Source organism: Haliotis rubra, unplaced genomic scaffold (assembly GCF_003918875.1).
Source record: "Haliotis rubra isolate DU_JTF1 unplaced genomic scaffold, ASM391887v1 Scf284, whole genome shotgun sequence".
NCBI lineage: Eukaryota > Metazoa > Mollusca > Gastropoda > Lepetellida > Haliotidae > Haliotis > Haliotis rubra.
In genome coordinates this window covers 799,936-814,026 of record NW_025766936.1, presented here as the reverse complement: position 1 = coordinate 814,026, position 14,091 = coordinate 799,936, and the positions used below count along the sequence as shown (strand labels likewise).

At 42.4% G+C, this 14,091-nt stretch overlaps 1 protein-coding gene across 1 annotated transcript; it reads right to left on the bottom strand.

Annotated features, from left to right (window-relative positions):
- Window positions 1-4,868: 4,868 nt before the first annotated feature.
- Window positions 4,869-12,385, bottom strand: LOC124281412. Its single transcript, XM_046717454.1, has 3 exons — window positions 12,181-12,385; window positions 10,141-10,293; window positions 4,869-6,933 (listed from the first exon to the last, which is right to left on the bottom strand). Exons 1-3 carry the CDS (start codon window positions 12,260-12,262, stop codon window positions 6,734-6,736), a joined length of 435 nt encoding a protein of 144 aa, XP_046573410.1. The 5' UTR covers window positions 12,263-12,385; the 3' UTR covers window positions 4,869-6,733.
- Window positions 12,386-14,091: the final 1,706 nt, after the last annotated feature.

Here is a 14,091-nt window from a genome sequence, read left to right as displayed (position 1 = left end):
AGTCTGCGTATTTTGAAAACGTGTTTGACGAAGGTTCAAAATTCACGAAATGTGGAGGACAATTCCAAATCTGGTATATGTGAGACAAAACTTATATCCACTGCTATTACCTACGTTGACCTTATAAAATTTAAACTTTTGCATACACTTCAACAAGAGAAACACATATAACACAGTGGGAATGTTGGTTTGGTTTATTCATAAAACACGCAACACAAATGTTGTATTTTTCACTGACAAATGGTAGTCACATGTTCCAGAGATTCCAACCCCAAGGGGGCGATGGGGTAGCCTAGTGGTTAAAGCGTTGGCTCGTCACGCCGAAGACCCGGGGTCGAATACCCACATGGGTACATTGTGTGAAGCCCATTTCTGGTGTCCCCCGCCGTGATGTTGCTGGAATATTGCTAAAAGCGGCGTTAAACCAAACTCAGTCAGTCAGTCCAACCCCAAGAGAGACACAGAGCTTCGAAGGGTTGCAGACCGTTTCAAACGTTCGAAGCTTAAGACAAAAAAAGTGCATGTAAAAGACAATTAAAGCAGATTACACGTACATGACGTGGAAGTTGTGACTTTAAAAGAGGTTACAAGAGAAAACAAGTCAACGTTTTGTCATATATTGTCGACATACTGGCAGCGGGAAAATGCCGAGACTGAACGCTGTCGATCACGACATTACCACAGGACGTCATGGAGTGGAGAGTCCCGTCTGCCGTTACGCCTCATTACAACGTACACATTACCACCATATCTCGTTCATAGAGTCGGTATACTCGCCTCGTGTCAACCCAAGATTGTGGCAGACCAAGAGTTAGCACCCTGCACAAGACCGCTACATCCGAGTCTTTCATCAACATCATCGACATGCTACTCCCACTGACACTGTACGACATGTGCCTGGTTTGAGAAAGGTATCCGACCAAACCATCATGAATCGCCCGAGAGAGGTCTCTGTTACTACGACGACAACGTATGCCATAGAGTAAAATCAAATAGGCACGTCTCTATATTGGCACGGGATATTAATTAATGACATATTGGAAAAACGACTCAAAGTCTGGAAAATGGGTTTGTGTATTCGCATGTCAAATTGCAAGTTTCTGTTATTAGTGAAGTTACGTATTTATCTGAACAGTGTATCACGGGTGTGGAAAGACATTGCGACCACGTAGACACTCCACGGAACAGGGAGCAGAATGTGTTTTTTGTTTGTTACAGCTATTTGACTTAAAGAGGACGTTCCGACCACATAGACTACGCACTGCACGGAATAGGGAGCAGAATATGTTGTTACAGCTATTTGACTGAAAGAGGACGTTCCGACAACGTAGACAACGCACTACACGGAATAGGGAGCAGAATATGTTGTTACAGCTATTTGACTGAAAGAGGACGTTCCGACAACGTAGACTACGCACTGCACGGAATAGGGAGCAGAATATGTTGTTACAGCTATTTGACTGAAAGAGGACGTTCCGACAACGTAGACTACGCACTGCACGGAATAGGGAGCAAAATATGTTGTTACAGTTATTTGACTGAAAGAGGACGTTCCGATCACGTTGACAACGCACCCCGCGAACAGGAAGTGGGCGTCATTGTGTACAGCGATACGCCGCTTCTGGGACAGAATGGGTAGCCTATTTATCCCCGCCTTGTATTGCAGAATAAAAAGCTCTCCACTTTCTTCCTAGAAATATAGACCAATTCAGCTGCGTAGATTGCTCATATCGCAAAGAAAATCGTTCAATATGTCAACTTTTTGTTGTGAGCGGCCGATCCTCCGTATCCCTTTATAAGTCACTGACGTAACACACACTTTTTGTAATGGGAATCTTTTCTTATTGAAAACCATCCTGCCCAGTACAGAAATGAAGGCACTTGGATATCGGGCAGAGGGATTGACCGAGTTGGTGTGAGTAGTGTACCCCAGTCCCAGAGTGTGGCCTGAGATTTTAGGCGGTGTTCCAACAAGGTAGTCTATTACCCATTCCGGGATGTCAAGATGTACGTTAATCTGATTATCATGTAGTGAGTTATCAAGCGTCTTTGCTCTATCAACTTAATGCCTGCCGTCAACACGCTAAACAATCCTGTGAAGATTGTTTCCAAACACTTAACACTCGCACACATCTGGCCAATCCGTGTGGAGGAATAGTGTCACGTTATGTCATCTATCGTAATTAGATACAAGTGATGCTGAAAGAGGCTTCTTCAAAACTAATTAACTTTGGAATATCGATTAACTTACTCCGTTATCAAATTTCGTCAATCAGAAAATGTCGGTCATTTTGGAGAAAGGACTAACAATAAACCTATCCCTGCATTCAGTTCCGAGGTTTCCGAGTTGAGGTAAACAGTTTTATGATATGGTAATTGATCCCAACGGGACAGCAGGCAGTGCAGTGAGCGCCTCAATGATGATCGGCATATACTGTTGACATTAAAACATACTCATGGTCGTAAGTAAGGCAACTATTTACATATTGCTCAAGGCAACTATTTACATATTGCTCAAAGTGCAGGGGCGTAGCCCCCTTTTCAAGACGAAACCATATACCTACCATAACCATCATTTTGATTTCCAATACTTTTCATAAAGTATCCCCCGCTCTGAAAACCGTTCCTACGCCCCTGAAGAGTGGAGTTTCCCTTGCCAAGATAACGATGTATAGTAACGACGTTGTAAAGCAATGTGGGTCACTCGCTGCTATAGTCTATGATGATAGGTCAAGGTTATTATTTCGCCATAACCATATCCTAGAGCCATTCTCTTATACAAGTCTCTATTTTTGCCCTGTGACTGTACTTCAGTGGCGCATGCCTCGCTCCAGATATACTGTTTGTCTCGCGACATACTGCAGGTATAGAGGCGATATTTTATAGCCGCTTCGTCAAGCTTAATCGTTCAGAAAACTCAATTCAAAGAGAGGGTTATTCTGACATGACTGAGTTACTAAGTTTCTATCCACATCCTGACATTACACTGTTTACCTGTAATTAAAGTCGTCATTCCCCTACACCTGTGACTGGGCGTTCCCTAGGAGGGAGGATAGGGAAGGGGAAGACAGGTGCGTGGAAGTAGGTTACATTGCCCTGGAACTGGGAAGGACTGGATGGGGTAGAGTTACCTGCTTCATCCACCTATAGATTAAATAGTGGTCCTCGGTCTACTGCCTGCAAGTGTTTACGTAAAGCAGAATAATAACAACAAAAATATACCCAGCAGGACTCCACGTGATGATATCTGAGGGCATACATGTCAGACTTGGTTTGAATGCTGAGTGTTTGGTACACGGAATATATTATGCAGGGTGTCTGTGTTCCTGACGTGAGAATTGCAGCACTGAAGCTTCTCACCCAAATACACCGAAAAGACAATGTGGTGTTTTGTGTCCCATTAACCGTGTTGTGCACTGTCCCGAGCTGATATTATATATCGGGAGTCTATTCAGTCGACTACAAAGGGCGCTAAGGTAACACAGGATACTCTGTATATAGGTTTCTGGTATCGTGTATCAAGATGACTTTGGTGTATTTGGTGAATCTCAAGGTTGGACATTTAAATAACCACACACCTTCTCCTCGCTGTATAAGGTAAAACCACGAAAACATCTCCCTAAGTGATTCATGACAGCATCCCGTGCAGGAGAGCTACAGTCCATCCATGACTAGAGTAGTGGGCCTCGTGGGGCTGACAAACATACAAACACAATCGCGACGGGAATACAGTATTTGTGACAAACAAAATGCATCAATGGTTGCTTCTTTGTTCCGTTTGTTAGCAAAAGCAGTCCATCAATGATTTTCTTTTTTCTGAAAACTTATGATTTAGTTCAATGTCGTTGTATACTACCCCTCAAGTAAATATTATTTAAATTTGTTAACCTAGATCGTACCTGCCTTGTCACTATTCCGTAATGATTCTTTACAGTGCTTCTGGTATGTACTGGTTGAAACGAAACTCTTAAATGTACAGATATTTGTGTTCTTAAGTTCCTCGACAATGTAAAATATTTTTCACTCACGACTACACCCACACTGTGCTCATTTGCGAATAGAACTCGTGCATTTGGTGAGACAAGCGAACGCTTTAACCACTAGGTTACCCTCACCGGCTTCCCAGGTAAACAGCCATGCACATTCAATGCACTTGTATATCGTGCACAGAATAGTGACGTGACGATGTATGAAACACTGCCTCACGTCTACAAGTAAATCAACGTATTGCTGAAAAGAGAAACCATTTCCCTAGAAATCATGTTCCACTTGCGGTGGGCGGATTTAGATAGAACCTTTACATTGAATTGTGTCTTTGATCAAGGTAAACATGCGATAATAGATTCTGTGTTTTTCCCTCAACAAATTCAAACGTGTTACATTGGTCATACAGTTCCCCATCTCCACTCGGTACAACAGACCGGATAATCGGGGTAGGGAGTGATGGTCCACCGACTCGCACAAACCAGGAGCACGAGCTGCTAGTATGACAAGAGTTGTCTACCTTTACCCGTGTATGCCTTCTCCCCAAAATGTCTTCAAAAGAACGAGTGGTTCTTATATATATTTAAGTGTATTTACTTCATAAAGAACCAACGTAATAATAGGTAATGTGTCACAAATCCCAGTGTACATTCAAACTATTAGCAAATATTACCCCAAGATAAAGTATTCCGTGAATCCCTTGATTGTCTCCCTTTGCTCCTCATGTCAAGGAGGTGGTTTCCCAGCGTGCTGTGGCGCTTGTTTTAAGTTTTTCAAGAGTTTAAACCATCTGTCATCTCACGCTACAATGGAATGGATCACTTTTTGCCCTTAATAATGTTCCAGCTGTCTGTATGATCTCGGTGAAATAAACAGAAAAAATATAAATATTGATACAAATTTATTCATAAAAAATATTGCTATACATCAAGTAGTACAAAATTTGTTTTGTATGTAACATATTTACATAGCATTGCTGATCACGTGCTGAATCTAGAGCTAAATGATAACTTGATGATACTGAACCCTAACACTGCAACTGGAGTGCTGGAAATACCAACTGTGGATTGATAAACTAGCACATCACTGTTCAGTGATATAAAATCATGAATTTTCATTTTGTCTCTGTCTTACTGCAAGTATCTGATATACTATCTGTCTGATGTGGCCTCATTAACATCGCAAGCAGCAGAAAGAATATGGGAGGGAGTGACAGCAAAGGAACAGCACGACTACTTTTTGTTACCAAGACAACAGAGAGGAGGACCCTGGGCAAGGAAGAACACGGCTATTCTGATGCCTCTTCCCCATTGTTATTTTCTATCTTAGGTCAAAAATATAATTTTCAAATTAGAGGAAGAACACTTGTCTCATCTCAACAAAATTCTTACAGATCAAAACACGTTTAAGACTTCTCCAGTTTGCGGACCATCATCTCTGTTGCTTGTACTGGTCCTTCGACACTCTGTCGCCATGGCATCGACATCCCTCAAACCTACACAGGCTTGGCTACTAACGGGTGAACTCTACATGGAAATATATCTCTTTAGTATAAGCCATGGCATTATTTCTTACAAATGATTTCCTATTGACTCAGATCCTTTACCAAGTTACATTGTACCAACATTTCTAAAATAGTTGAAACTTCAGCGATAAATGTTTTACAAGTGGATGAAGAATGAAACCCGGAATTGAGTAAACATTAAACAATACATAGTAATGTCCCAGGTGATGAACTAGCAATGGATATCTGACTACTGTAATATGAAATGGCAAATATGTCAACATGTTTCAATTATGGACGGAGGGACACACTACCAGACAGTATTTATTCTTGGTGTTTTGCTAACTTTACCACTCTGAAATTTAAGTCTTTTAGATCTGTTCGGGGAAATTGAAGACAAGAAGACTTGTCTGAAGTTTTCTGTAACTTTTGTGTCAAGGTGTGTATGTAAGACCCCCCATCCTGGTATCGTCCTCCATTGTATGTTATTTACAAGAGCATACTGTGTCTCTCAATAACACAACACATAGTTGTGTGTAGAGGGGGATCCACTGGTATGCCAAAATGTTATTTATTCTTAAACTTATGTGACATTTACTCATCTAAGGTGTTTATTTCTGTTCTCATTGCATAAAAAACATCATAATTTTCTTGTTCCCTTTCAATTCATATCACGTTTAAATCATGTACATTGAAACTAAAGCAATAATTCACAAGTAAACAAGCATGTTTTCTCTCAGTCGTAACAATGAGCTAACACTAGATATCTGTGATCTATCTCCAATATACACTGGCACTGAGACACAGCATGTATTGATCCATCTGCACCAGCTGAGCCATTCGGCCAACCACACATATTTACAGGTCATGGGTATTTACAGTGAAGCGGGGATCTATGTACAACTTCGCTCACAGTGAAGTATGGCATGATAACGATTGGAAATGAGGATTTCAAAATTATCTCCCTTGTCAAAAATATAAGGTAACATGTCTAGTTATCTCCCTTGCTCAGCTATTTGCAATAAAGACCAGTTGAATTCTACATTCTAGTTTAAATTCTGGGGAATATTCTTTAACTGAACAGTATTTAAAAAACAAAACACAGCTCAGTTGGCTAAAATTTCAGATAAAAGTCCATAAAACCAGTGTTGTTTCCAGATCATCTTTTTCAGAAATGCTATTGTCAATTTGAGTTACATCACTTCGGGGTGCTACAGAGTAGTTCAAGGCCAGGTTTTTCATGAATCACAGCAGACGATGCAGTAACCAGCCAAACAGGACGACACCGAGAGATGTCACCGCCATCTGACTGGCAGCGTTACAGTTGTCGTTGGAGCAGGTGTTGACACAGGCGCGGTACATGCGGTCATGGTCTGGGTACCAGATATCCTGACATTGGTAGCCCAGGTCTCGGGAGCTGCAGAACCGATGTGTTCCGACAATCCCTGGAGTAGAAAAGGTCAAATACTGACAAGTCACCAACTGGCAAAGGCATTCTGCCATTTTAGACATCTTGTGATGTTCATCTAAAGTGTAGCAATAAAGTACGTGTTACTCTCCCTCACACTGTTACTCTCCCTCACACTGTTACTCTCCCTCACTCTCCCTCACACTGTTACTCTCCCTCATACTGTTACTCTCCCTCACACTGTTACTCTCCCTCACACTGTTGTTACTCTCCCTCACACTGTTACTCTCCCTCACACTGTTGTTACTCTCCCTCACACTGTTACTCTCCCTCACACTGTTACTCTCCCTCACACTGTTGTTACTCTCCCTCACACTGTTGTTACTCCCTCCCACACTGTTGTTACTCTCCCTCACACTGTTACTCTCCCTCACTCTGTTGTCACTCTCCCTCACACTGTTACTCTCCCTCACTCTCCCTCACACTGTTACTCTCCCTCTCCATCTGTGCAGCCTCAGTGTAACTTCATGACATGTTTACATAAAACTTGTGATGCTGGAAGTGACAAAACTGCAAATCTGGGGGATGGCTACAGGAAAATCTAATTTCAGCTGAAAACTTAATACTGTGACTCATCGAATGGGGGATTTGAATTGATAAATTTGAAATATAATCGGCAGAAATCTGTGGAAAATTGACATCTCTGAAATCTGTGCACACCTTTGTAAATCTCCCTAGCTCCCAGTCTATATCATGTATATCACCCCACCCTGCCTGTTGGTACGCATCTCCCCAGAGGCCGATCTATACCATGTATATCACCTCACTCTGCCTGTTGGTACGCATCTCCCCAGAGCATGATCTATACCATGTTTATTACTTGCCCGTGCAGGGTAATATTTTTACGGCACTATAACACTCGTGTAATACTGCTAGATGTATGACGTCATAATGGTTTACAGGTACAAAGTCACAATGGTATTAGACCTTGCTTGACTTGCTCAAAGCTGAGAGTCATCACACTGTAGGCAGTTTCTATCAATTTATATTGGAGAGTAATAAACAGAATACTAAACTTGCTTCCTTGAAAAGATTTAGTATCAAACTCTCTCTTGCTCATTTGATACCAAATCATTGACTCATTTAATAAAAATGGTATTACACAGAAGGTTGTTTAGTATCCTCTATGTATCACTTCACCCTATTCTGCTGGAACTCACCTCCCCAGAGCCGGGTCAATAACACGTATATCACTTCACCCTATTCTGCTAGAACCTACCTCCGCAGAGCCCGGTCAATACCACGTATATCACTTCACCCTATTCTGCTGGAACTCACCTCCCCAGAGCTTGGTCAATACCACGTATATCACTTCACCCTATTCTGCTGGAACTCACCTCCCCAGAGCCGGGTCAATAACACGTATATCACTTCACCCTATTCTGCTAGAACCTACCTCCGCAGAGCCTGGTCAATACCACGTATATCACTTCACCCTGTTCTGCTAGAACTCACCTCCCCAGAGCCCGGTTTATACCACGTATATCACTTCACCCTGTTCTGCTAGAACTCACCTCCCCAGAGCTTGGTCAATACCACGTATATCACTTCACCCTGTTCTGCTAGAACTCACCTCCCCAGAGCCCGGTGTATACCACGTATATCACTTCACCCTGTTCTGCTAGAACTCACCTCCCGAGAGCCCGGTCAATAACACGTATATCACTTCACCCTGTTCTGCTAGAACCTACCTCCGCAGAGCCCGGCCAATACCACGTATATCACTTCACCCTGTTCTGCTAGAACTCACCTCCCCAGAGCCCGGTTTATACCACGTATATCACTTCACCCTGTTCTGCTAGAACTCACCTCCCCAGAGCTTGGTCAATACCACGTATATCACTTCACCCTGTTCTCTGCTAGAACTCACCTCGTATATCACTTCACCCTGTTCTGCCAGAACTCGGCCCCAGAGCCGGTCAATATGCCACGATATCACTTCACCCTGTTCTGCTAGAACTCACCTCCCCAGAGCCCGGTCAATAACACGTATATCACTTCACCCTGTTCTGCTAGAAACCTACCTCCAGAGCCCGGCCAATACCATGTATATCACTTCACCCTGTTCTGCTAGAACTCACCTCCCCAGAGCCCGGTCAATAACGATATATATATCACTGCTAGAACCCTGTTCTGCTAGAACACGTATATCACTCACCCTGTTCTGCTAGAACCTACCCGCACAGCCCGGTCACCATCGATATATCACTTCACCCTATTCTGCTAGAACTCACCTCCCCAGAGCCGGGTCAATACCACGTATATATCACTTCACCCTGTTCTGCTAAAACTCACCTGCCCCAGAGCCCGGTGTATACCACGTATATCACTTCACCCTGTTCTGCTAGAACTCACCTCCCCAGAGCCGGTCAATACCACGTATATCACTTCACCCTGTTCTGCTAGAACTCACCTCCCCCAGAGCCCGGTCAATAACACGTATATCACTTCACCCTAATGGGCTGTTACTCACCTCCCGAGAGCCCGGTCAATAACACGTATATCACTTCACCCTGTTCTGCTAGAACCTACCTCCGCAGAGCCCGGCCAATACCACGTATATCACTTCACCCTGTTCTGCTAGAACTCACCTCCCCCAGAGCCCGGTCAATAACGCATATATCACTCACCCTGTTCTGCTAGAACCTACCTCCGCAAAGCCCGGTCAATAACACGTATATCACTTCACCCTGTTCTGCTAGAACCTACCTACGCACAGCCCGGTCAATAATACGTATATCACTTCACCCTATTCTGCTAGAACTCACCTCCCCAGAGCCGGGTCAATACCACGTATATCACTTCACCCTGTTCTGCTAAAACTCACCTGCCCCAGAGCCCGGTGTATACCACGTATATCACTTCACCCTGTTCTGCTAGAACTCACCTCCCCAGAGCCGGGTCAATACCACGTATATCACTTCACCCTGTTCTGCTAGAACTCACCTCCCCCAGAGCCCGGTCAATAACACGTATATCACTTCACCCTAATGGGCTGTTACTCACCTCCCGAGAGCCCGGTCAATAACATGTATATCACTTCACCCTAATGGGCTGTTACTCACCTCCCGAGAGCCCGGTCAATAACACGAATATCACTTCACCCTGTTCTGCTAAAACTCACCTGCCCCAGAGCCCGGTGTATACCACGTATATCACTTCACCCTATTTTGCTAGAACTCACCTCCCCAGAGCCCTGTCACCTTGATACAGAACTGGGCACCCCACATGTTACAGTCCCGCTTCTTGGCAAGCGCCACCGGACTGTAGTGGTCGAACTTCTCCTGGCAGTTGTGGTCGAGGGTGGAGTTGCAGATGTAGCAGCTCAATGCTGAACCTGCAGGGGAACCAACATGGTTGTCACATGATTTATCACTGTCTCTAAACATAATCGTTGCTGTTCATCATTATTCATGCCTGAACTTGTCAATTAACTCAAATGATTCCAGAGTATGTTAAAACCTGTTAGGCCAACTTGGTCCACTTCAGAAGAATATCCAGCAGAAAATAATCTGAACATGCTGTCAAAACGCTTTACAACGACTTCACCACTTCCAAACTCAACCCTGTTAACAGATGCACAAGTGTGCCGCAGCCTGTGTACAGGCGGATCCAACTTGAACTGTCTCTACTAGTGTTGGGAATTGGAAACCAAATCCACTATTGATTATTGGAGGACTTGTGGTGAATTTTTTTCTAATTGATGTTTTTTATAACCAATACTGTCATGCAATGAAATGCATGCATGCAAAAAAGACACTGGAATTGTAATTAAAAAATGAAAGTGGTTAAAATTTTACAATGCGCATATCTTTACGCTGTTGTGCGCATGTTTCTTCGTGAATATTCATCAAATTTAATGGTTAGTCTACTTCACTGAAGAGTGTTATACTAAAACAACAAAATTCCAATTAATCAAAAATATGTTTTTTACAATCGAAAAAAATAGTTAATCCTTCTTTCGATAGATTTTCGAGCATCGGAACACCACCAGTCTCTACAGAGATTATTTTAGTCCTGCTCAGAAGTCAATATTATCCTCTAAGTAATAAGCCAGTGGAATGGTCTGACTGGATTTACAAACTGCCAAGTTCAAGTAAATACAACTGATGTGATGGCTGCAAAGAGGTGGCTTAGGCCATGTGGACAAACAAGTGTTTTCTTTTACATTATGGCAATGAACTTGAAAGTTAGTAATTGAATTTTTTAAAAGTCAACATGGCGCACATAGTAACAACTTTTTCTCCATTTTGCCTGTCAATGATATCAGTAGTTAGTCTGTATCCAATCTCTGCTCATGTTTCCCACACTGACTGTATCATCACTGAAATATCATCACTGAAATATATCATTGAAATATCATCATTGAAATGGTCAAAACAGGATCCTCATCATACAGTCTGGTTCTAGAGTCAGCAGACTGATGGGGCAGCCTAAACGTTAAAGCATTTGGCGGTCATGCCAAAGACCTGTGTTGATTCCCCAAATGGATGCAATGTGTGAATCCCTTAATGCACTTAACTGGGTGCACTTCGGATTTCAATCAGCGCCATGTTTTGGGATGGAACTCTCTTTGCCAGCTTGAAGCTAAGCTTCGTTGATGAGTTGGTCTAATTAGCTAACACCACACCATAGGACCAAGGGTGCTATCACAAAAATTAAGTGCTCGTTCATGAGCAGTCAATTGTTCTCCTTCAACAATGAACTGTACACTGAATAAAAATTACAGAGTTTCCGTGAACCACCTTAGATATATTCGTAAGAGATGGTTGGCCCACATACTATCTCACTAACCTAAGGTTTGTGAATGGGGTGCTCCATCTCTCGGACAGCCTTTCATTTTATGGTGCTGCCACTTTCATTTTACTCTCTAGATCGAACTGTAATTGGTGGTGGTCTTTCTGTACGTATTTCTACTGATATCATTTGATTAAATAAGACACAGAATCCTACATGTCGAAGAGTTGAGTCACGCCAATCTTCTTTCCGAGTGTGAAGTTTGAGCCCCCGCATTAAACTTAGTGTCACGTACATTGATTGAGGTTACACTAGTGACCTTCTGTCTTAGTGTAGAACAGTTCTCCTTCTGAGACACTTGATAGCAGCAACAACAACATGAACATATGACGTAATATCATTAAAGTCTGTATCTCGATGATTTCTGTTAACGAACAAAACCAAACATTTGAAGTACGCTCCCTTCCGTGTTCTAGTTGGGACTCACCTGTGCTGATCAAGGAAGACATTAACACGATCGTGACCAGGGCGGTTCCGCCGAGGGATATGGACGCCGACACCATTTTCATCAGCCGATATTGTTTGTGGTATAGATTTTAAACAATACCTATGACCTTATTTCACGAAATATAAACACCTGGAAGTGGAAATGGCCGCTATTTCACGATACCTGGCGACATCTGGTGACATACCTGAAGAATGACACACCTGAGGAGCTAAGGGGAGATAACTCGGTCGCGAATCTCTTCGCTCTTTAACTTGAACGAGGAATACTAAAAGTACTGTCGGAAATAGGGGAAAACTGTTTTTAGGCTGTGACTCTGTATCCCTAAAATGTACACAATTGCAAATAGCATATGTCGAAATAACCAACATCAGCCTAATTGAGCGTTCAGTAGGATGCGTTATAGGATATCCAGAAAAGCATGTTTACACGTAAAATCGGGCAAAACTTAGAAAAATACGAATAGCTGCTGAAAACAATAGATCAGACTATAGATGGCAATTAGGTCGCTCTGCCAGGTATGACGACGGACCGTCGACTCACCTGGCATGAAAAGCATGTACTGCATACACGCACGAGGGGTCATCTCAAAGATACTTTATGCTTTTTCATGTGCGTTGTATATGTCTCATCTATTGATTAACATCTTACGTGTCTTTGTTTCATGATATGTATGTTGAGATATGTAACAGAGTATGATACCCATAGAAAAGCTTAGATCAGCCATCGTATCAAATGTTTCAAAATATATAGGTGACATGACCATCCGATGATCGACAGGACTGGTTATTATTTGTAAATTGTTATGACATGCCGATTACTTCCCCAGTTTAATTCCCCTAAAGGATTATCTCATCTTAGCTGATATCTCTATCCCCTAGCCCGACTCCCACCACCGTCTGCCACACCCGTCCTGGTTTTGCTTTTGAGACGACCCTTCCTACCTGTTTCTTTTTATAGTGACAGTATCAGCTATCGTTTATAATGAAGCTAATTTTAATTTCAAAATGGGCATTTAAAAAGTTTCATTTGTAACACAATATCATCGCACACGAATTTGCATAAAGACATGGTCCGTTCCACAAAAGTCGCTTTCGTCTTAGAAAAAAACTGCAGTGCTAATTTCTGCACTAATCTCTCCTCAGTAAAGTCCCTTTTCTACGTTTCCTATCTCCCTACCACTGAGACTGTAGTTAGGCCGAACTTAGTTTAACAGATATTTCACATTTTCACATATTAACTACACTAATTGTAGATATATATGCGAGTAAAACCCAGTGTTTTTTCTATTTCCGACAGTACTTTACTTGTTGTGTTTATTAGATATTTACAACCAGGCAACATTCTTTGCTTTCTAACTGAGTTCTTGGGATGGTTGAAATTCTGTTGTTTATCATGTTTCTGTGTGGCGTCGGGGTGTGTATTGGAGGGAAATGACTGTTGATTCACATTCCTCTTGCACAGCCCCACTCCATAATTCAATCTCAGCACTTCGACTAGCTATGTATAAATGGTTATAAAGCAGTGCATTGACGATTGTGGTAGAACTAAGATCGCCGGGACCGGAATGTTTAGTAATTCCACAGTAAGCTATGTCTTTACTTACGGCAATAATAAACCTTTGGCCTGTCTAGGAATGATTCAACATTGTCAGAACTACATAGATACATTGGATCAAGTGTTATTCAAGTGGCGAACAGTTACCTAGCAGATTGAAAACCCGGGAAAGTATGTATAAAATAAATCAACAATTTTAATTTCTGAGTGTGGCTTTTGGCACCTGTCGCTCGAATCCGACTGCAGATCATGGCCTGTATAGCTATTTGTATCTAAGGTGTCGTACAAGCAGATCTTAGCGCTAAGATGGTTGGAATTCACCAAAAGGCAGATTTA